Raw genomic sequence first — 24,860 nt, 5'->3', positions numbered from 1 at the left:
CCTTCTAAAAACCTTTAGACTATTGCATTTGGCCCTAATATTTTGATTAATTTTCAAAAAATTCACCTTCTTTTTATTGTTATGAGGACTATCTCTCAACAAGTGAAAATGACATCATTTTTATACAATCCTGAAAAAGGATTATGGCAGCTTTGCCTCTTACTCAGACTAATCTGTCTTGGCTGTGTCTTCAATCGGCCAATGGCTTGATAGCAACTTGATTTTAATTCAATTACTTATTACCCATTTACCCATTCATTTCCCTCCCTGAGAGCAAAAGCCCCTCGTATCGATGGGATCGCGTAATATGCGTTAGTTCTCTATTCATCTAAATACACTAGTAGATAAAGAGGTATCAATTCCGGAGAGTTTACCCTATGATGAAGTCACGCGAGGGTTTTGAGTGGGAATTTATAGTATATAGATAAATCGAAAATGAGGAAGATAGTATCCCGGGCCGTTTTAGCATTTTTCTTGTATCCCGACGGTAGTATTTTTCTTCTGTCCCTTTTGCCTATGGGATCACGTAATATGCCTTAACTTTGTATACACCCCAACAAGTCACTTTTGAACAGACTAGGGTAAGAAGTTCAGTGTTTGGATAGCTAATCACTACTTCAACAGTTAAATCTTTGTAGAATCTGTATCATACCACCTAGAAAGCATGTTGTTTCATCGTTAGATTTGTCCAAACCTTCTTAATAAGTATGGGATTAGCTTGAATATTTTAACCATAAACAATACTCAATTTCAAATATACTGATAGACAACAGTCTAGGGGCATTCAAAGATTGAGCCTAATCTTGCTAGAAGCAGTCCAATCTTGGACACAGGATCTTAAATTTAGAACAGCATATCCGAATCACAGACAGTGTCAATCTTGGACAGATTTAATCTAAGACAAGTGTTGTGAATCAGAGAAATTGTATTTTAAAGGGAAAGGCTGTAAGCGTAGCTTCTGTCTAAATTCAAATGTTGAAATACCAGAAGTTTTTCATGATTTTAGTCCCCCAATCCCAACTACCTAAGTCTATATGCATGATGTGTAAGATTAGTTGTGTTTAAGAAAAAGATTCATTAAGGAAAAGAATAATGGTGTATTTGCATTAAGCTACTACTACTGCTAGTGATCACACATCGCAATACAAAACCGTCTAAGGTAAATAACGGTTATACTAGCCAGGGCCGTATCCAGGATTTTTTTTTTTGGGGGGGGGGAGCGGGGGCTACAAAAAAAATAAAAAACACGTAAAAAATTAGTTTATATTCATTTTTGTTATGTTTTTACTAGTCGGACAAACATTTCGGGGTTGGGGGTTCAAACCCTCTTACCCCCCCCCCTCCCCTGGATAGTGCCTTAGTACCAGCTCTTTCCCCATTCTACTCTATCCAGAACTTCGCTCATTCAAAGACGTCCTACTTTTAATTTAGTCCCAGTTGGGTTGGCAAACACCAATTTGTGAAATGCCCTAAAACAACTCTAAATACTCCGAGCAACTGAAAGTGTGCTGGCCAGTGTTGTAACTTGATCTATTTTAGATGTTTTCTTTCTTTTCTTCCTTGTAATCAACCATTAAGCTTCACTTTGGGCACCTATTTACTGCTTGTCCAAATAACATTTGCTTAGATCTGATCTGTCCATAAAATTGTTGTTTTTAGGATCTGTCAACAGATTCAGAGGTCAGTGAAGATTTGTTTATACTGAGTGTTTGTCAATATAATAAAAAATAGAATGAAGAAATGAAGATTGAGAATGGTTTTTTTTAAGTCTAATGAAAACAAAGGATGAACAAAACAAATAACTCGGTGGGACAACGGCTCCCCTTCATCAACGCTATAAGAGAAGGTTAGAAGGAAACACAATCATATTTTTTAAACGAGAATTTGAACGAAACAGCACAATGGATAAAAGTAAAAACAATGGATAAAAACAAATAACACGAAAAGCCAACAGAAACTAAGCGATATCGACGATTAGCAAAAAGCCATGCTTTTCGCCCAATACTAAAGAAGTGACTGAATTGGTAAAAAAAAAATCTTTCATTCGATCGGTAAGTGAACGTAATTAGCTACCTCGGAAAAAAACGACTTCACATGTTGTCTATTTTTAGTCAGTGCTTCGTTTTCATTATCTCTTTTGGATCTGAGGGGTTGGGGGCACGTGTCACTTTGTGAATGCTAAATGTGAACGAGTTTCCTTCTAACTTCTCTTATAGTGCTGAAGAAAGGGGGAGGCGTTGTCCTCCCGAAATATTTATTTTGGGCGTCCAAGGTTTTCCTTGGTTTTAAAAAAACGTTCCCGACCTTTTTTTTTTTTTTTTTTTTTTTTTTTTTTTTTTTTTTTTATGGCAGGCTAGTTTGATTGGAATTATATGGAATTATCTACAACCACCAAGGGCTGTAGAGGTCAGTGAAGCGTTGTCACTATGATTATGAAATTGTTATCTTTAGGTCCATCGAGGGCTGTGGAGGTTAAAGAAATTTTGCCTTTTTTAATATTTTTCAATTTAATGATAAAATTGCTGTTTTTAGATCCATCAAGGGCTGTAGAGGTCAGTGAAGTGTCGTCAGTATTATGATGCAATTATTGTCGTTAGGTCCATCAAGGGCTACAGATGTTAATTAAGTTTTGTATTTATTTAATAATTGTCAGTATAATGATAAAGTTCTTGTTTTTAGGTCTGTCAAGAGCTTCAGAGGTTAGTGAGGTATTATCTCCTGCGCTTGATTGCATTTTAAAGATTGTCCAAAAAGCTTAGAACTCTGCTAGTGAAACGACGGATAAAAAGAATTGTAAACATCTTAAGAAAGCATTTAGAATGATTGAAAATTTCCTGGAAGATTACGGGACTGGAAAGTAAGTCTTCTACCCCTTTGCTCAAATAATAATAATAAGTTTATTAGCCATAGACAATATACAAATTAACAAGGAAAGAGACACAATAAATGTACATATAATATGAACACTATATACATTCTTTCCGTAGCTGGAGAGCTTTTCCTAGAAACCGTGAAGTGTCCACAATATTTTCTTTCCGTTCGCTCTGCAATATATCCGGGAAACGTACCTCACGCAGAAAACGCGGTCTTATATTGTCAGTTATTGGACACTGTTAGTAGTAACCAAGGTACTATTTCTGACGCAGGTATAGCAATTTCTATGTTATTCTGGACCTTGTATATACCATTTCAAAGAGACTAAGAGCTCCCTCACATGACCTTCTGGATTTGCTTGGAGGTATAGCAATTTCTATGTTATTTGCGCACTGCCATAGGACCATGCTATTTGCGTACTGCCCTAGCAATTTCTATGTTATTTGCATACTGCCATAGGACCATACTATTTGCGTACTGCCCTTGCAATTTCTATGTTATTTGCGTACTGCCATAGCAATTTCTGTGTTATTCTGGACCTTACATAACGTGTTATGAAGGACAAGTTGTTCTGACGCAATTTACCAGATTTCTAATTCATGGTATACATGTCTTTTTAGGGTAAACCTGTGTTAGAAAACCAGCGCGTCTTGTTTAGCTGTTAATATATTCAATTGTTTTTTTGTTGTCACTATTCTAGTTTTTTCTAAACCAGTATTTGCTTGTGGTTACTCCACATAGAGTAACTTGATTAGTAGGTTTTTTTTTAAAACTTGGGCAAGGTATAATGTACTCAAGCAAAAACCCTACAAATGTTCATACACTACATTTCAAAGCATGTTTTGAGAGTTTGATTCTTGAAAAAATACCAGTTTAAAAAAAAATAAACACGTATCCATGATCTTTCTTCTGGCAAAAAAAATACAAATTCCAATCAAAACTGGTCAAACGTGTTAATAACCTGTAAGTTATAGCTATCTGATAACTCGTTCAGTATCGCATGTATTATTAGCGATATCAATGGTATTTCATTTGCGTAAAGCTATCTCGATTTGCCAAAACTTTTATCACTCGCATAAAACTAACTCAATTTGCAAAAAAGGTATTCCATTTGCGTAACTCTGCTCTGAATGTCCTTAATGAGGATATAAATAATATAGAATGACATTGTGACTTGACCTAGCTTTACCTCTCCGATGTGGTCTGTATAATACACAAGTAGCGTTTTAAAAGTATTGTCAATTTAAAATAGGATCTAACGTTCATTTCGTTCCCTCATTTCTGAGGGACAGGGGAGGGTAGGAGAGGGGGGAGGGGAGTCAATTTTGGAGATTTCTGATAACAAGTACCATTCATTGCGATCGTAGCTCTATGTTGGCTCGTTTTAAATACTTCAGCTTGTCTATTCATTTGTGTTAAATGAACAGTGTTGTGAGGTCTCCTACCCCAACCCCAAAGGGTTCCGATCCCCCTACCCCAACCCTGAAGGAAGCCACCGGTCCTCAAAGGTCCCCCAAGCTACCAAAGGACCACCTAGCCCTCAAGGGCCCCCTCAGACCCTCAAAGGCCCTCCCCGGGCTCCCGTCTTTCGGAGGTGAATGTTGTCTGAAACTTATGTTTTGATATGTATGGGTTGCTATTTTTGACTTTTCGGAGTTGGATTTCTTAGTCTTTCATAGGTATGTGTTGTCTGAAAACTATGATTTGGGATGTGTGGTGTGCTATTTTTGACTTTTCTGAGCTGGATTTCTTACCCTTTCATAGGTGTGTGTTGTCAGAAAATTATGATTTGGGATGTGTAGTTTGCTAGTTGGACTTTTCAGAGCTATATTTCTTAGTCTTTCGTTGGTGTGTGTTGTCTGATCTATGATTTGGTATGTGTGGGTTGCTATTTTTTTACTTTTCTGAGCTGGATTTTTTAGCCTTTCATAGGTGTGTGTTGTCTGAAACATATGATTTGGGACGAGTGGTTTGCTATTTTTGACTTTTCTGAGCTAGATTTCTTAGTCTTTCGTTGGTGTGTGTTGTCTGAAACCTATGATTTGGGTTATGTAAATTACTATTTAGGGCGTTTATGAGCTAGATTTCATAGTCTTTCGTTGGTGTGTGTTGTCTGAAATCTATGATTTGGGATGGATGGGTTGCTATTTTTGACTTTTCTGAGATAGTTTTCTTAGCTGTTCATAGGTGCCCCCCTCTCCCCCAGGGCCGTGGGTTGAGTTAAGTTAGCTAGTAAACATCAAACTTAGCCATAGCTAGTTGAAACTGTGCATAAATTTCTTAATTTTTAGTCTAATTGCGCAGGTAATAAAGGATCATTGAACATTTTTTCTGATTTTGTGTGTTTTTGCAAGAAATTAGCTGGTCCTTAGCAAACTTAGCCGTAGCTAGTTGAAACTCTGCATAAATATCTTCATTTTTAGCCTAATTGCGAAGGTACTAAAGGAACATTGAACATTTTTTCTGATTTTGTGTGTTTTTTGCAAGAAAATAGCTGGTCTTTAGCAAACTTAGCCTTAGCTAGTTGAAACTCTGCATAAATATCTTCATTTTTAGTCTAATTGCGAAGGTACTAAAGGAACATTGAACATTTTTTCTGATTTTGTGTGTTTTTTGAAAGAAAATAGCTGGTCTTTAGCAAACTTAGCCATAGCTAGGTGAAACTCTACATAAATATCTTCATTTTTAGCCTAATTGCGTAGCTACTAAAGGAACATTGAACATTTTTTCTGATTTTGTGTGTTTTTGCAAGAAAATAGCTGGTCTTCAGCAAACTTAGCCATAGCTAGTTGAAACTCCGCATAAATATCTTGAAAATAGCTGGTCTTTAGCAAACTTAGCCATAGCTAGTTGAAACTCTGCATAAATATCTTCATTTTTAGCCTAATTGCGAAGGTACTAAAGGAACATTGAACATTTTTTCTGATTTTGTGTGTTTTTTGCAAGAAAATAGCTGGTCTTTAGCAAACTTAACCATAGCTAGTTGAAACTCTGCATAAATATCTTCATTGAACATTTTTTCTGATTTTGTGTGTTTTCGCAAGAAAATAGCTGGTCTTTAGCAAACTTAGCCATACCTAGTTGAAACTCTGCATAAATATCTTCATTTTTAGCCTAATTGCGAAGGTACTAAAGGAACTTTGAAAATTTTTTCTGATTTTGTGTGTTTTTTGCAAGAAAATAGCTGGTCTTTAGCAAAATTATCCATAGCTAGTTGAAACTCCACATAAATATCTTCATTTTTAGTCTAGTTGCGTAGGTACAAAAGGAACATTGAACATTTTTTCTATTTTTGTGTGTTTTTTCATGAAAAAACCGGGTCTTTAGCAAAAGTAGCCAAAGCTCGTTGACAATCTGACTAAATATCTTCATATTAAGCATCATTTCGTCGGTAATAAATGAACATTGAACATTTTTTTCCGATTTTGTGTTTTTTCGCATGAAAATAGCTGGTCTTTAGCAAACTTAGCCATAGCTAATTGAAACTCTGCATAAATATCTTCATTTTTAGCCTAATTACGAAGGTACTAAAGGAACATTGAACATTTTTTCTGATTTTGTGTGTTGTTCGCAAGAAAATAGCTGGTCTTTAGCAAACTCAGCCATAGCTAGTTGAAACTATACAGAAATATCTTCATTTTTAATCTAATTGCGTAGGTACTAAAGGAATATTGAACAATTTTTCTGTTTTTGTGTGGTTTCTCAAGAAAATAGCTGGTCTTTAGCAAACTTAGCCATAGCTAGTTGAAACTCTGCATAAATATCTTAATTTTTAGCCTAATTGCGTAGGTACTAAAGGAACATTGAACATTTTTTCCGATTTTGTGTGTTTTCGCATGAAAATAGCTGGTGTTTAGCAAACTTAACCATAGCCAGTTGAAACTCTGCATAAATATCTTCATTTTTAGCCTAATTGCGTAGCTACTAAAGGAACATTTTTGTTGCATCTATTGGTATCAATATTCTGTTTTTAGAGTTTCGGTTACTATTGAGCCTTAGGTGCCTGAAATCATGAATTAGAATATTTAATTAGCTGTTTGGGTTTTCAGACATAGTTTTTTAGATATTCATGGGTGTCAGGTTCCTGGAGGGTTTTATGACTCCTCCCTCCAATGAATTCAGATGGTTTTAGGACTCATCCCCCTAGCCATAGCTCCATTCAACCTTGAGCGAAGATATAAAAGTTTGATGAAGTATTTTTCTACTTTTTCCTAGTATTATTTCATTTTTTAAGGTTAATTTAGACGAGGTTACGTGCGCGCACGTAACCTCGTCTAAATTACCCTTAAAAAATGAAATAAAGCGATGTCGACTTTGCATATTTTATTCAACATATCCGAGAAAGTGCTGGAGGAGGGGCATTCCTGTCGACTTTTGGAGGATGTTTCCCCCATTTTTCTATAATCAGGCAATTTTCTCAAGCTCTTTTATCAAGGTCATAGCTTCTGACTGACAACACTAACATCAAAACTTAAACGGTCAGAAATAGAGGCTGTTTCGAAAGACTTAGCTAAAAAACCAGTCTGGTTGAAAACGTGGAGTTTTCGAACTGCTCACTTTTTTGCAATGTGTAGGAACCGGTGGGGAATCCCCGCTCATTTGGAAAGGTGCCAAGGAAAGGCAAGCAAATAGCATGTAGTTTCAAAACGTGTTTAATCACGTTTGTTGAATGAAGTATCTGTACTGTATATTCAAGAGGTGAAATCAATAAAGAGCTTGTTACTTACTTACAAATATTTTCATAATTTTTTGAATGAAATTTCTGTATTGTTTATCCAAGAGTAGACTTCATGAAAGAAATTGTTACTTACTGAGAATTTTTTCATAATTTCTTGAATTAAATTTCTACATCGTGTAGCTAAGTGAAAATTGTTTGTGATAAAGAGAGAAAAAAGTTACTTACTTGTGATTTTTTCATAATTTCTTGAATGAGGTATCTGTACTGTATATCCAAGAGGTGAAATAATCCCCGCTCATTTGGAAAGGTGCCAAGGAAAGGCATGCAAATAGCATGTAGTTTCAAAACGTGTTTAAACACATTTCTTGAATGAAGTATCTGTACTGTATATTCAAGAGGTGAAATCAATAAAGAGCTTGTTACTTACTTGCAAGTATTTTTATAATTTCTTGAATGAAATTTCCGTATTGTGTATCCAAGAGTTGATTTCAAGAAAGAAATTGTTACTTACTGAGAATTTTTTCATAATTTCTTGAATTAAATTTCTACATAGTATAGCTAAGTGAAAATTGTTTATGATAAAAAGAAAAAAAAAGTTACTTACTTGCGATTTTTTAATAGTTTCTTGAATGAAATATCTGTACTGTATATCCAAGAGGTGAAATCAAAAAAGAGTTTGTTACTTACTTACAAATATTTTCATAATTTCTTAAATGAAATTTCCGTATTGTGTATCCAAGAGTTGACTTCAAGAAAGAAATTGTTACTTACTGAGAATTTTTTCATAATTTCTTGAAATTAATTTCTACATCGTTTATCTAACTCGTGAAAACAATAAAGAGTTTGTTACCTATTAGAATTTTGTCATAATTTCTTGAACGAAATGTCTTTTTGTTTATCCAACAGGTGAATTCAAGAAAGAATTTGCTACTTAGACTGAGAATTTTTTCATAATTTCTTGAATTTAATTTCTACATCGTATATCTAACTCGTGAAAACAATAAAGAGTTTGTTACTTACTTAGAATTTTGTCATAATTTCTTGAACGAAATGTCTTTTTGTTTATCCAACAGGTGAATATGGCTAGGGGGATGAGTCCTAAAACCTACTGAATTCATTGTGGGGAGGAGTCATAAAACCCCTGGAAGTCATTGCGGGGAGGAGTCATTGAACTCTCGGTAACTGATAAATTCTGTGTCATACAGTCCTGTCATCTTGGAAGTTATTAATGTAGTTGTTAAGTAGAAAAATACTTCATCCAACTCTTATATCTTCGCTCAAGGTTGAATGGAGATATGGCTAGGGGGATGAGTCCTAAAACCATCTGAATTCATTGGAGGGAGGAGTCATAAAACCTTCCAGGAACCTAACACCCATGAACATCTAAAAAACTATGTCTGAAAACCCAAACAGCTAACTAAATATTCTAATTCATGATTTCAGGCACGTAAGGCTCAATAGTAACCGAAACTCTAAAAACAGAATATTGATACCAATAGATACAACAAAAATGTTCCTTTAGTAGCTACGCAATTAGGCTAAAAATGAAGATATTTATGCAGAGTTTCAACTAGCTATGGGTAAGTTTGCTAAAGACCAGCTATTTTCATGCGAAAACACACAAAATCGGAAAAAATGTTCAATGTTCCTTTAGTACCTACGCAATTAGGCTAAAAATGAAGATATTTATGCAGAGTTTCAACTAGCTATGGCTAAGTTTGCTAAAGACCAGCTATTTTCTTGCGAAAACACACAAAATCAGAAAAAATTTTCAATGTTCCTTTAGTACCTACGCAATTAGGCTAAAAATTAAGATATTTATGCGGAGTTTCAACTAGCTAAGGCTAAGGTTGCTAAAGACCAGCTATTTTCTTGCAAAAAACACACAAAATCAGAAAAAATGGTCAATGTTCCTTTAGTACCTTCGCAATTAGGCTAAAAATGAAGATATTTATGCAGAGTTTCAACTAGCTATGGCTAAGTTTGCTAAAGACCAGCTATTTTCTTGCGAAAACACACAAAATCAGAAAAAATGTTCAATGAAGATATTTATGCAGAGTTTCAACTAGCTATGGCTAAGTTTGCTAAAGACCAGCTATTTTCTTGCGAAAACACACAAAATCAGAAAAAATGTTCAATGTTCCTTTAGTACCTACGCAATTAGACTAAAAATGAAGATATTTATGCAGAGTTTCAACTAGCTATGGCTAAGTTTGCTAAAGACCAGCTATTTTCTTGCAAAAAACACACGAAATCAGAAAAAATGTTCAATGTTCCTTTATTACCTTCGCAATTAGGCTAAAAATGAAGATATTTATGCAGAGTTTCAACTAGCTACGGCTAAGTTTGCTAAAGACCAGCTAATTTCTTGCGAAAACACACAAAATCAGAAAAAATGTTCAAGGTTACTTTATTACCTACGCAATTATATTAAAAATGAAGATATTTATGTAGAGTTTCAACTAGCTATGGCTAAGTTTGATGTTTACTAGCTAACCTAACCCACGGCCCTGGGGGAGAGGGGGGCACCTATGAATGGCTAAGAAAACCAGCTCAGAAAAGTCAAAATAGCAATCCATCCTTCCCAAATCATAGGTTTCAGACAACACACACCAACGAAAGACTAAGAAATCTAGCTCATAAAAGCCCGAAATAGTAATTTACATATCCCAAATCATAGGTTTCAGACAACACACACAAACGAAAGAGTAAGAAATCTAGCTCAGAAAAGTCAAAAATAGCAAACCACTCGTCCAAAATCATAAGTTTCAGACAACACATACCTATGAAAGGCTAAGAAATCCAGCTCAGAAAAGTAAAAAAATAGCAACCCACATATCCCAAATCATAGATTTCAGACAAAACACACCAACGAAAGACTAAGATATCTAGCCCTGAAAAGTCCAACTAGCAAACTACACATCCCAAATCATAATTTTCTGACAACACACACCTATGAAAGGGTAAGAAATCCAGCTCAGAAAAGTCAAAAATAGCAAACCACCCATCCCAAATCATAGGTCTCAGACAACACATACCTATGAAAGACTAAGAAATCCAACTCCGAAAATTCAAAAATAGCAACCCATACATCCCAAAACATAAGTTTCAGACAACATTCACCTACGAAAGACGGGAGCCCGGGGAGGGCCTTTGAGGGTCTGAGGGGGCCCTTGAGGGCTGGGCGGTCCTTTGGGAGCTTGGAGGACCTTTGAGGACCGGTGGCTTCCTTCAGGGTTGGGGTAGAGGGATCGGAACCCTTTGGGGTTGGGGTAGGAGACCTCACAACACTGTTCATTTAACACAAATGAATAGACAAGCTGAAGTATTTAAAACGAGCCAACATAGAGCTACGATCGCAATGAATGGTACTTGTTATCAGAAATCTCCAAAATTGACTCCCCTCCCCCCTCTCCTACCCTCCCCTGCCCCTCAGAAATGAGGAAACGAAGGGAACGTTAGATCCTATTTTAAATTGACAATACTTTTCAAACGCTCCTTGTGTATTATACAGACCACATCGGAGAGGTAAAGCTAAGTCAAGTCACAATGTCATTCTATATTATTTATATCCTCATTAAGGACATTCAGAGCAGAGTTACGCAAATGGAATACCTTTTTTGCAAATTGAGTTAGTTTTATGCGAGTGATAAAAGTTCTGGCAAATCGAGATAGCTTTACGCAAATGAAATACCATTGATATCGCTAATAATACATGCGATACTGAACGAGTTATCAGATACCTATAACTTACAGGTTATTAACACGTTTGACCAGTTTTGATTGGAATTTGTATTTTTTTTTGCCAGAAGAAAGATCATGGATACGTGTTTATTTTTTTTTTTAAACTGGTATTTTTTCAAGGATCAAACTCTCAAAACATTCTTTGAAATGTAGTGTATGAACATTTACGGGGTTTTTGCTTGAGTACATTATACGTTGCCCAAGTTTAAAAAAAAAAACCTACTAATCAAGTTACTGTATGTGGAGTAACCACAAGCAAATACTGGTTTAGAAAAAACTAGAATAGTGACAACAAAAAAATAATTGATATATATTAACAGCTAAACAAGACGCGCTGGTTTTCTAACACGGGTTTACCCTAAAAAGACATGTATACCATGAACTAGAAATCTGGTAAATTGCGTCAGAACAACTTGTCCTTCATAACACGTTATGTAAGGTCCAGAATAAAACAGAAATTGCTATGACAGTACGCAAATAACATAGAAATTGCAAGGGCAGTACGCAAATAGCATAGTCCTATGGCAGTACGCAAATAACACAGAAATTGCTAGGGCAGTACGCAAATAGCATGGTCCTATGGCAGTACGCAAATAACATAGAAATTGCTATACCTCCGAGCAAATCCAGAAGGTCATGTGAGGGAGTTCTGAGTCTCTTTGAAATGGCATATACAAGGTCCAGAATAACATTGAAATTGCTATACCTCCGTCAGAAATAGTACCTTGGTTACTACTACTGTTGTAGAAAATGGACCAAATCTTCATTTTCATTTTTACATAAGGGACAACAGTACCTGAAATCCGGACCAGGCCCACGCTATCCTAATTTCTTCAAATTATAACCCAAAGGTAAATTTCTTGATCGTTAGTTGGATCCAGCGTTTCAGTTCTCTCTTACGCAGACTTACTTAACTTACTTACTCAAATGAGGGTTGGATGATAAGTGGAAAATTGGTGGCATTTTTTTCATTCAATATTTTCATCTATTTTCTGTTAATGTTACTAAAATTCCTATTACGCTCCTCAATACAAATTACTCATTATTGAATTGGTTTTATCTGTATTGATAAAGACCAATTGTTTATTGATAAACATCCAGGTTTTTTTTCAGAATTCTGATCATTTTTACTATTTGATAATCGCTATCCCAATAATAAATTGTTATACAATCAGGATTCAGATGACATTTATATATGTATTTATTTAGTTCAATGTATATTTGTAATTAGTAACTAGCCAAATGCAGAATTATATATGTAATATGTTTATTCACTTCAATAGTTCAATCTTTATTCACTTCAGCCAACATGAACTTCTCAATATAAAAAATAATTAAATAATGTAAGAAGTTTCTAAAAAAAAAAAATAAAAAAAAAAATACAAACTAGCCAAGACAATTTCATGATCAATATAAATAATAATTGGTAAACACCAAGGACTTAGGTCAGTGGTTAAAATGAATCAAATAATGTGCAGAGGAACTAGGGCATGTCTATGCGGTCGAAGTGAGACTATCTTGAAGTAAAAGTCCTGTATTCGTTAGAAGTAAAGGAAGAGACACGGGTAATTTTTAAACTTTTTTTTGAACATTCTCAATTTTAGAATATGGTCTTAAATGATATATGGAGGTCAAACGAGAGAAGTGTATGCAAGTGGGGGTCAAACCTAAAAGTGATTAACGGTCCTTATACTGGTTGTTCGTATGCTAAATCTTTTAAGTCGCGACAAATGATTTTAGAAAAAAACTAGCAGATTTAATAATCTTAGATACAATAAAATTAAACTTAAAGTAGCTGTCTAACTGAACATTCAATAGCTTTACAGAGTCTTTCGAACTTAGCTCTAAGCCCGTAATGTCAGTTGAACTCGTTTTAAGGATAGAAATTTCCAGAGGGTAATTTCGTTGCTGTTCTAAGTAAGCTTCACTTTATCAAGGTTGTGTTTCAGTGTTCTGTAGTAAGACTAAGTTCTATAGTAAGGGCTCTAACATGTCTCAAACTTAAAATAGCCATGTCACATGCAAACCTAAATCGATCATGATAATTTCTTGTAACACCATTGAAAGCAAATAGAAAGTATAAGGGCTTAATTTAGTTCCACGGGCAGACCCTTACGAAATGCCGGTACAGTTAGACTTGTACCCAATTGGGAAAAAGAACACAATCCTCCCCCCGATCAGCAAGAAAACTGCTTAGCCAAGTTTTCTTACAATTAACTTCCGTGCATTCAGTTGTCAGCCTCTTCGATAATGTTCGAATGGTACACTTTTTCAAAGTAGTAGTTGTAAATGCTTTGAGATTTCATCGAACAATAGTATAAGATAATGCGTTGCATAATAAACGGACCTGAAGCCAAACTGATTATGGTCAATATTATATTTTAAATCACTATACAGAAAATCGTAAAGTAAACTTTCACAAACCTTCGAGGGTGTTTTGGAAATGGACCTAAGGTCAGTAAGATCTCTTGGGAAATTTATTTTGGGAATCAGGGAAATATAACTACTTTCAAAAATACACAGAAAAGCACCATTAACGGTTGACTGGTGAAAAATGAATTTACTGGGTAGCTTATTAAATCTGAATACCCTTTGATCAGTTTTACTGAGATCTCAAGGGTTATAACTAGATTTTCTAGGATCAAAATTTAATATTTTTACTGAACTTGCTCAATATTGATTATTGGACCGTTGTCAGGCAGCAAGAAAAGTGAAGGATGGCTTCGAAGTATGAGTCCAAATTTATCCTTAATGACACTTGTACTGACGGGAACACATTGGTCTTCTTGTTGAAGGGATCTGTAAACATCTATATTCAACAGGTTCTGGACTGTATTGCGGAAATTCTTAGGCCCCGAGCTAAGAAGTGTACGCATGACACATTGGTCGTAATTTCGCGGGCTTTACGAATTTTATTAACAATTCAAATGCTATTTTTTTTTCTTTTCTTTTTTTTCATTCACTAATTTATCCTTGGCTGCAAAATCTGTCGCGTTCTTTGGGTAATGTTGAAACAGTTTAAATCCAACAATCAACGGCTTGAATTTAGACTTTATTACTATGTGTTTCTGAGAAGGTGTTAACTCGAGAAAATATAGGGGAGTGGGAGGATTTTTTTTCATTTATTTTGGAGGAAGATGAAACATTTCTTCCCTTTTTTGCAGTAGCTGTACCATGCAAACTTACAAAACCCCTCTACTAATTTATCTACTTGTTCTTTGAACTGCTTAAAAGTAGGCTAACTTAGACTGACGTTTTCTACCTTATTACTATTCCAGCTTAAGTCACCGACAGGGGAATCAAATTTCGAACTGAAACTAATTACCGTGTTGCAATTCTGGACCGTTTGAACATTCAACTGTTCCTAGTGTTGCTGTTAATGGTGCATCTGGACTGCTTCCCACTGCCCACTTAGCATAAACAATATATCCAAGAAGAAAGTTATTGACAAGTTTTTGTCGCAAAAATATCAGTTATAATCAGCAACAATAACAATACCAAAGAGGATTGTTTTGAAGACGGTAAGGGTAAATATTCAGCTTAAAAGTTTTAGAAAGACAGTCGCTGTCTTCTTCTCTTCAGCAAAGCAATCGAAAGTAAAGCGTGGATGTGATTAAATAAAAAAACAAGTTTTTTCAACTGAAAGTAAGGAGCAACATTAAAACTTAAAGCGAGCCTAAATTATTATGTATATGAGGGGGGCTGCTCTTCCTCAACACCTCTCTCTTTACGCTAAAGTTTTTTAGTACTTTTAAACAAAGCTTCTAATAATTAAACAAACACTGTTTCGGGAGCTGTTCTTAAGAAATTGGGACAAAATTCGGAACTTTAGCGTAAAGAGTGAGGTATTGAAGAGGAGGAAACCCCCTCATATACGTAATCATTCCTTCTCGTTTTAAGTTTTAATGCTTCTCCTTACTTCAGTCGAAAAAACTTGTTTTTCTTTATTTAATTTCTTATCGTTTTTTAAATAATGCCAGGAAATCTGGCTATACCACTACGGATAAATCCCTCCTATAAACAGATTATTCTCTAGACAGTTCAATCCTGGTGAAAATCTACCCCGGATAATTACCCTTAACATCTCAACGAGTAAAATTGAGTTGGCAATGAGAAAGCAATGCACAAAGAACAATTTCGTAGAGGAATTCTGCCAAATTCCTCTAGTGTAAAATTTTTCCAGAAAAATTTACCCGCTGGAAACTACCCTCCCCATGGAAAATTGTCCCCGTGGGAAATCCACCAGCAGAAATCCCCCCCCCCGAAAAATGTAGGCATACCTACCAAAAAAATATATTATACGTATGAAAAATTCTATATGTAAACAATGGGCAAATTTTGTAACATAAAGACCTTTCCCAACGGGATGTGGGGGGTCATGATATCTCCAAAGACATAGTTCTTCTTCCGTCTTTCAACTATGCTGAACTAAATGGCTATCTCAAAAGTTTTATCGGACCATTTTGAGAAAAAAAGGGGCGTGGGAGGGGGCCTAGTTGCCCTCCAATTTGTTTAGTCTCTTAAAAAGGACACTAGAACTTTTAATTTCCGTTCGAATGAGCCCTCTCACGATATTCTAGGACCACTAGGTCAATACGATCACCTCAGGAAAAAAAAAAAAAATAGACACATATCTGTGATCTTTCTTCTGGCAAAACATACAAAATTCCACATTTTTTAGATAGGAGCTTTAAACCTTTACAGTAGGGTTCTCTGATACGCTGAATCTGATGGTGTGATTTTCATTAAGATTTTATGTTTTTTAGGGGTATTTTCCCCCTTTTTTGGAAAATCAGGTAAATTTTCTCAGGCCCTTAACCTGTAATTGGTAAGATTAAACTTAATGAAACCTACATATTTAAAATAAACATTAGAATTTAATTCTTTTGATATATCTACTGGTATCAAAACTCTGTTTTTTAGAGTTTTGGTTACTATTAAGCCAGGTCGCTCCTTACTTATAGTTCGTTACAACGAACTGTTTGACACGCACCGACAATATATGCAGTGTAAGATTAACATTCAAATATAAAATACATAAAAATAAAGCTTTATAAAAATAAAGCTATCACAATGAAGCAGAAGAGTCAAATCACATTATTCAAACTTGTCCATTTGATGAAAAACACAAAGAGGGAAATCAACATAACCAGATCTAAACAACACTTTCTTGGATTGGGCATGACCTGTTCTCAGTCTAAAAATTGTTACTGCGTGTAGTATTTACGAGGTCTGTTTTTTAATTAAGGTCCGTTTGATCTGTCTGTCTTGACCAAGACTATCTGTCTTGGCTTGTCTCTGTCTACAATTAGCCATGTCTTGATGCAAACCTACTGCAAAATATATGATAACTTCAATTCATTATTTCAATTCATTATACTTGAATTGAAGTTATCAAGTATTTTGCAGTAGGTTTGCATAGGTTGCATCAAGACATGGCTAATTGTAGATAGAGAAAAGCCAAGACAGATAGTCCAAATAGATAAAAAAATTAGATAAAATCAGAACAATTTAAGTAAGGACCTATTGGCAAAATATTATGAATATGATCAAGGTTCTTTACAAGTGCAACCAACTCAATTGAAAAGATGAACTTTTTTTTTAATTACAAGAAACGTTTAGCCTTGGCGGGATGAATATATACCCAGAATTAACGTCAGTCTTGAAACCTTCAGTGAAGGTCCTGTCTCTTGTTCCGTCCAATTATACCAAACATTGTTAATTTTTGTCCTAGTCTTTTTCTTAATCTAGTCTTTTACCTAAAAGTGGTATTCATTCAATTATTTTTATTCATTTTGCCCCACACCTTTACTACAGCCCTACTTAAAAGTGTTACCTTCGTTTCACCAGGAGTGCTACATAATTTATCTCAAATAATGTTTATGTGTGTAAACTTCGAACTGAAATCTTTAGCTCATTTAAATGTAGATAAAAGTGCAAGTTTTGTTAGAGTTTTAAAGAAAATTAAGTATGTTATAAAAATTGCATACTTAGAGATCGAATTTAGACAATAATAAAAATAGACTTTGGTTTTTTTAAACAGAAAATTAAACAGATACTTATTCGGTCAGTATCCTGTCATTTTTGCGAAAAACTTGTTGACAGGACTGTCCCTTAATGTCCTAATTTCAGTTGTCTAATACCCCCATTGGTAAATTTTAAATAAACCCAGTAGCTTCAATAAACCTGGATTATGACAAAAAATTTCAACATAATCAATAGCTATATGCAATGAATACTTTTTACATAGTTACAATTATAGCTTTCATTTTTCTTGTTCATCTTTTAATTTATTTCTGAAGCTTTTTTTATCTTAAATCTTGTGGCAAGATCATTCAACTATATCTTGACATGATTCTCTTTTCTTTCTTTATTTTTTTCAATATTCAGTTTCTCACAGCTTCTATTTTGAGAGTTTAAAAGTGGGAGTTGGACAAGCCTAGCAGTTATGTGTGTAAAGTTTGGTTAAAGTTTGCAGAATTCAACTAATATTACTACGCCTAACAACTCACTACAGTACCAAGCTTCCTGAGGCCAACAGAGCTACGCAAGCTCCTCCTCCATCCCAATTTTTTTAAAGGCTCCCTCTTTACACCCTCCTAGGGAGCTCCCATTGAATTTGGGAAGTGCAGCACCCTTTCAGACACAGTGTTTACAGGGCTTTGCCTTCGATTAAGTGATTTCCGTTGGTAATAGCCCAGTATTTGCTGCCCTTTCAGACTATTTGTAGTAGGGATGTTGTATATTTGTTATAGATTTGTGGTAGATCGTTTGTACAATTCCCATCAAAATTGTTAATATATCATACCACCTCTTACCTTTGTTTCTTGGTGAGGAACATGTTTAAGACATTTTAATCAATTACTTACTTACCTACTTAATCCTTATGCTGGGGTGGCGTTAAGAGTGTCTTCAGCTATCTCCTCTCGGGGCGATATGCTGCAAGGGCCTCTGCATCAGACAGCGAAATACCAGTTTGGTCAAGGATATTCTTGAGACTACCACTCCACCGGAACTTGGGCCTTCCTTTTGGATGCTTCCAGCCAATACTAGTTGGTTCAAAGTCGTAAAGAATCCGAGCCGGAGTATCGGCAGGCAATCATTAAAGATGTTCAAACCAATGAAGTGTCCGCTCGGCAACCAGGTGTGACAAAGGTGACTGGAAAGTTATAGTTCGTAGGTGGTCTTTGCTGACAAAATCTGTCCATCGGATTCCCTCGATTGTGCGAAGCCACTTAGATTGAAGAGTGCTGAGACGGCGCTATCTAATGATAAGTTAATTTATGACTAAACATGGTAAATTTATGAATTTGCTTTGTAAATTCTTGCTGACATGTCTGATTGACAGCACAATTCTCTTCCTGAAAAAATTTCTGAAACAAAGAACGAATCGGAAATCAGGAAGAAACCGAATATTCTCCGCAATGAAGACATTTTTTTTTTCATCAGGTAGTGCAAAATCCAGCTTTCGTAACAGAAGTTGAATTCCATGAGAGCTTGGGTTAAGATGTAAATCAAGAAAATACTAACGGTTTTTCTTACGTTTTTAGGGGCTGAATTGTAAAGAAACAATGAATTTGATATTGTGAAAGGATTTTTTGAGTGTTATAAAACCACAGTAATAAAGTCTTTGATTAAGGTTGATATTGGGGTAAATAATCGTATTTTGGACGTGACTACATTCTAGACATAAGTGTGACCTCTTTTGACACGGTTAAAATTGGCTTTCCCACATATTACTTAATTGACGGGACTTCAAGCTGGACCGTGATACAGTTATAGCAATTTAGTCGTAGGCGCGCGATACGCCCGTAAGTGGGCGATATCTGTCAAATATTGTAAAACTAAGCTGTGGTCAAATTTTTTTAAGTCTTCCCATGGGAAAATTGCTTCTTTCCATTTCTTCTTCTTGACTTGCGAAAAGAGTTCAATTAAATGTTAAAGAAATATCGTCCGAGAAGCGGTTATTTATCATAGTAAAAAATATATACTTATCGAGTAGGCTAATGCTGAACTAAGCTTTTAAACTTGATAATATTTGGAAATTGAATGATAAACATAACTTATAGGGTCAGTGTTATTCCGTACAATTTTGTTTACAAGGCGTTAACCATGGCGTATAAAAAGAGGCTGGAATTGTTCGCCTGGCTTGTTGATGTCTGTTTCAATCACGGAGATATTGGGAAGCAGAAATACCTTGCATTGATGTCTATTTTGAAGAAGGCCGTTATGCTGCCTGATCTTGTATCAGAAGCTATTGAGGCCGAAGATAGCCTCCTATCCAATATATGCAAATTCTCCTCAGAGGTTAGCTTTTTTACTTTCTTCTTTACTTTTTCTTTACAGAATTTCGTTCAATTCGTTTTGATGCATTTCACTTTAAAATGACTACTATTCACAATGCACGAGCACTGAAAAAAAGAATACTAGAATGTGTAGCCTAGTTTTTGTGAATGTTTGCAATGCGTTAACGAGGTTTAACACATCTACTAAACTAATCTAGTTTAACACTTGTTTCTACTGGGATAATTTTTGCATTGAAATTTAAATTGCGCGGTAAATTCCAGTGGAATTAGATATGTGGGTTGAAAATTACTTCTTAGTCGGAAAACATAGATACTTGCCTTATTTTATTGGTTGATATATCACTATTGTTTGATTTTAAAGATTTTACTAAATTAAAGATTTTTGGTTTAGTGATTTTAGTAACTAGCCAACGAAGTTTGTTTCCATGAAATTAATTTTATTGTGTAATGTTGTTAGATTTTGTATATTGTTTAACGGCTATTGTTCGTAATAACGTTCTTAGAAGGTAATTGCACAGACTTAAAAGCTATAGCAAAAATAATAGTAGGAACAACATAAGAAGAAACGGAAAATTATAATAGTTGAACTTTTTTTTTGGTCAGGCTGGTATCCATCATGGCTGGGACACGGCTGTACGGCACTGTTTCTCATTCTGTAGGTTAACAATATTTTTGGAAGCTACTTGAGACAGTATGCGGTTAGGTTAACTCGTCACAGAGACAAAATGTCTAAGCAATGTCAAAATTAAAAAAATAATAGCGGCCTCTATTGATTCTGCAGCTAAGATGCGGTTGATTATGCGTTTACTATTGCATTATTACCCAGCATCAAGAAAAACAGCCATTTACTATCCTTAGAATAACCAATTTCAGACAAGGTTGCTCTGGATAATTAGGGATAACGGACAAAATAATCGAATACTCCGTACTAGCGAACATTCTATTTAATCAAAATATAAGCAGACAATAAACATATAATAAATGAATTAACAGTTAAAATGACGAAATGTTACCCTGTCAGGGCTCATTAATAAGAATCCTAACTGTAAATTACGCTTTTCGAATTAATTAGACCTGTTAATTAAGTCTTGTCACACCGGCTGGCATATAAAGCAAGAACTCCACAACGACTTCTCGAATGCTGCGGAAAATTGGAAATCCTCTTCTCGAGGAATTCTTCTCGAGGAATTCGAGGAAAAATTGGAATTCTTCTCGAGGCATTGCGTGAGCATTGAATATATAGGAGCGTGATTAATAATTGTAAATATCAAGCAAAACAAACTGAAACAACACTTACTTGAACTTCCTGCCAGACCAGACGTGGACACGTCACTGGCCATCTAGAAGACTCTTTTTGGTTAACTATGATGTATTGGGATCTTATGCCAGTTCTTCATCAGACCAGAGCTATCAGCTCTCCCACTTTTTTGTACCAAACTTCTGAAATCCTGATGAAACAAATCTTGCTAGAATGTTCCATTTGATAAAAATGTAAGTAGACTATACAAAAAGTTAAAATGGATAAATAACTGAAGCGTCGTTATTGATCAGGACTCGTCAGAGACATACAACAAGTCAATTTATGTTTATACAGTTTGGTAATCTAATGTTTTCATGCATATCTGATTGGACTTCCATGAGCTCTAGCAAGGAGGTTTAACTAAACCTGCTTGTAATTGCTGCTTTAGTAATGCCCTTAAAATTTTGCTGATTCTTCCAACCTGGTGTATTTTATTAAATGTATGGCGAAATTTGGCTGCATCATATGAAGTTCGCAAATGAGCGTTATCTTCCTGACGCAATTAAAAAACACGGTTAAATACATTTTTGTAATTTTTGAAGTCTGACTTTAACACGTCTTTTCTAAAAGCATCTAGTTTCCAAGATGATAAAGAAGAAGTTGAAGATGATGCACACTCAGGCCCCCTTTCAGGTCAAAAATGGTTAGAAATATGAAAAAAAAAGTTGGTAACATCATTATATCGGACCGCACAACAATGCATAAGAGTTGAAATCGCGAAAGAACAATAGGCACGTTCACAGTACCTTACAGAACTAACAAGAATGCTCAGAATGAACAAGATCACAGAAGACGACTTCGAACACTTTTTTACACAACAGGAAGTTGTATTGAAATGTGCTTCAATATAAATGATGGTCAATATGCATATATTCCAAGTAAAAATAAATTTGTTGCTCTTTAAATTCATATGAATGTGATGTCATTCACGTAAAAAATGTTTTTTTGTTAAAGCTTTAGAGTACAGTCAGCTGAAGGGTATTAAACCTGCCTACGACCCACCAAAATATTTCCATGCCCCACCGGTGGGCCCTGCATCCACGTTGGGAATCATGGGTATAGATACTAGTGATTGGTATTCTTTTCAAAACGTAAAAATAACCTCTTGCCTCAAGTGATTATTGGAGCTATCCAATAAGGAAATTGAACACTACAGAAAATCTTCCGAGTTTGCAAATTTTATTTATCCGCTCTGTATTTGATAAAAAAATCTGGTAAAAATTCCACATTTGCCGCTTATAAAATTCACCTTTGCCAGTTATTTTCGTGATTTCTTTGTTTTTTTTCATGGCTTATCTCTTTGTTGAAAAGAAAAGTAACTCAAGATTGAATAAGAGTAGGTGCGGGTCTATGCTTCTCCCTTACCAATTTCTTGTCACGTCTATGTTAGAAATTCAATTGGTGAAAGCAATTTCCTTCAATGTTGGGATACAAATCGTTGCTTTGACTTACATCGTTGCTTTGGGATACAAATCGTTGCTTTGACGGGGCATGCACCGCGTGCCCACCCTTATAGTAATTAATGACCCTTGTAGTAATTAATTAGTCTCATCTGTATGTACTTTTTCATCGTTTCTTTCTTTATGAGTAGGCTTTGTTGACATGCGAGTCTTGTTGAAAGCTAACTGTAATTGGTTGTCCATGCCAGGTCAAATTACTTTGTTAGTATTTTCAGTCACTAATTGTTAAGATAGCCAGGTTTTTCGCCTTTCTATTATATTTGGTGCCTAAAAAGGGCCCAAGAGCTTTCAATTTTCAATCGATGAACTCCCACCCAAACCTCTTGGACTATCTATTCTATATGGAGTGATGGGACAAAAACGGGGGAAAATACATTGGAGACCTGTAGCTCTTATATTTAACGCCAGAAGATTCTTGAATATTAGAATAAAGCATTATTTTCTTTCAATAAGCCTTATTTTTTTGTTTTAGATGGTCCTGATTGCTGAATTTTGTAAGCAAGAGCATTCAGAAGCCTTTGACATATTGAATACTATCTTGCCGAAAATGAAAAATGTGGAAAAGATGAAACCAGTTTTGTCAGATTTGGAAAACGCAGTGTCAACAATACCAAAAAAACGTCACAGCAAACAAAGATTTGAGGGAGTCATTCCCTAAACCATCTGCACAATTTGGAGTCCAATATAATAAATCTAAAAGGTGTTTTTTCTTAGCTTTCTTCTGCTTCAGGATTTTGGAGTTTCCTGTACCTCTTTTATTTAACAAATATACAAAAAAATTTCTATGGCTTACCTAGCCAATTGCGTAAAACCTTTATCATTTGTGAATAGCTGCTGTTCCCCCATAACTGCATAAAATGATGAAGGTAATAGAAAATATTCGTCTGTACCAATACACTCTGACTAACTCTCCTAGGTCAACCTTTAGTTATCACTGAATTTTTTAAGTTTTCCCCAATTTCCCTGAAAAAAGGCTGGGCTCTCCGAAATCCCGATGAAATTTAATGTTAATCAATATTAACTATCTATATCGTGTGTTCACGTTCGTATATCTGTAAACGTTTATTTTCGAAAGTTCAAAGTTTTTTTTTTGGGCGAAGTACATGGAAACGAAGTGCTGAAAACTTGGGGATAGTGGAAAGACATTTAATGAGAACTAGCTCGGCGGTACAACTCTCGTTACTCCGGTAATTTTTACTCTAACTGTTTGGCTGAGTGGCATTCATCCCTTGTGTTTGCTCGGCCGCAGAAATTATTTCTATAGGCTCCATTTGGTCATTAACAGAAGTTGATGAGTAAAAATGCTATTTAATAATCAATTTTTATTTGTTAGAAAGTGCTTCCTGAGTTACATTCGTAACCTCCGTGAACTGTCTTTATATAGTCAGTGGCGTGGGCTTCATTAATAAAGTTTAGCGCAGTTAGCGTTAAAGCGATTACAGTTAGCGTTTAGAGAAAAGTGAACTTTACCATGGGTTTGGACGTTGGATTTTGAGGTTTTCATGGGGAGGAGGGATAGATTGATATTCAAGTAGGATCACATTCAGGCTCAATATTTAAGTGGGGGAATTACTTTTGACCTCTTTTTGTTATGTCTAGTTATATGTTTGCGCTAAATAAAATTTTTTTTTCCAGCGAGGATCGTAAGAGTGACACACCAGCTACAGCAACCACAGGGACAACCAAAGCGCAAAGGGAGGAGGAGAAAAGGAATAAAAAGAAGACAAAAAAGTGTCAATTGAAGAAAAAAGCTAAAAGTAAAGGGAAAAGTAATAAAAGTAAAACATCATCTGAAATGAACAGCAACGCTGACGAGTCAAATGAAAAGCCAATATACACAAATAGTATTACCTTAAATGATGAGGACTCTCCTCTTACTCCTTCTAAGCCGAATAAAACGAAAAGAAGAGAAAGTAAGGAGCTTGAAAAAATACAGGATGTCCAAGAAGCAGATAGAATCCCTCCTCAAAAATCCCCTCCGTCAGTGTTATCAAAAAAGAACAAGAAAGTCTCTGAAAACCTCCCTATTAACGAGATAAATGAAAAGGAGGCCTATTGTGAAAAACAAGGTGATCAAGAAGAAGAAGGAAAGATCTCTAGAGTACATCCTAAATGTGGTTTTAATTTGTTTCTAAGCATTTTCCACAAATATCTTTTCAAATATCTTTTATCAAAATGTTTTACATATCTTATTATCAAATTTAACTTGCAGAAAGCAAATTTAGCATAATTTAAAGAACTCAACCAGGAATCCTATCTCTCGTTGGCAAAGTTTGGAAGTTGAACATAGCCCAGCTAGCCAGGAACACATTAAGTACACACGGAAACATTATCGGCTCTGTGGTCCAGCATAATTCTGTTTCTGTTAACAAGTGTTACTATTGTCTGAATTGGCCAATTCCCATTATGAAGGAATTTCTGAATTCCCTTTGGCAATATGCTTGCCGTAAATGTTTATCTTAAGCTGGTGGCAACCCTGAATAGAATATATCCAAGCT

General features: G+C 35.2%; 1 protein-coding gene across 1 annotated transcript in view; it reads left to right on the top strand.

The window, feature by feature from the left end:
* LOC148954421 (uncharacterized) overlaps positions 1–24,455 on the top strand; it is a 41,409-nt gene extending 16,954 nt beyond the window's left edge. Inside the window, exons 2-5 of the mRNA XM_089087083.1 lie at positions 2,680–2,857; positions 19,366–19,603; positions 22,835–23,062; positions 23,998–24,455. Coding sequence (XP_088943209.1) covers positions 2,820–2,857; positions 19,366–19,603; positions 22,835–23,020 — 462 coding nt within the window. The 5' untranslated portion in view covers positions 2,680–2,819 and the 3' untranslated portion in view covers positions 23,021–23,062; positions 23,998–24,455. The remainder of the gene's footprint in view (positions 1–2,679; positions 2,858–19,365; positions 19,604–22,834; positions 23,063–23,997) is intronic.
* Positions 24,456–24,860: the final 405 nt, after the last annotated feature.

Source organism: Artemia sp. Qi Xiang Cuo, chromosome 3, assembly GCF_049724085.1.
Source record: "Artemia sp. Qi Xiang Cuo chromosome 3, ASM4972408v1, whole genome shotgun sequence".
Lineage (NCBI taxonomy): Eukaryota > Metazoa > Arthropoda > Branchiopoda > Anostraca > Artemiidae > Artemia > Artemia sp. Qi Xiang Cuo.
Note: the sequence above shows the minus strand (reverse complement) of the source record. Positions and strands in the feature narration are given on the sequence as shown.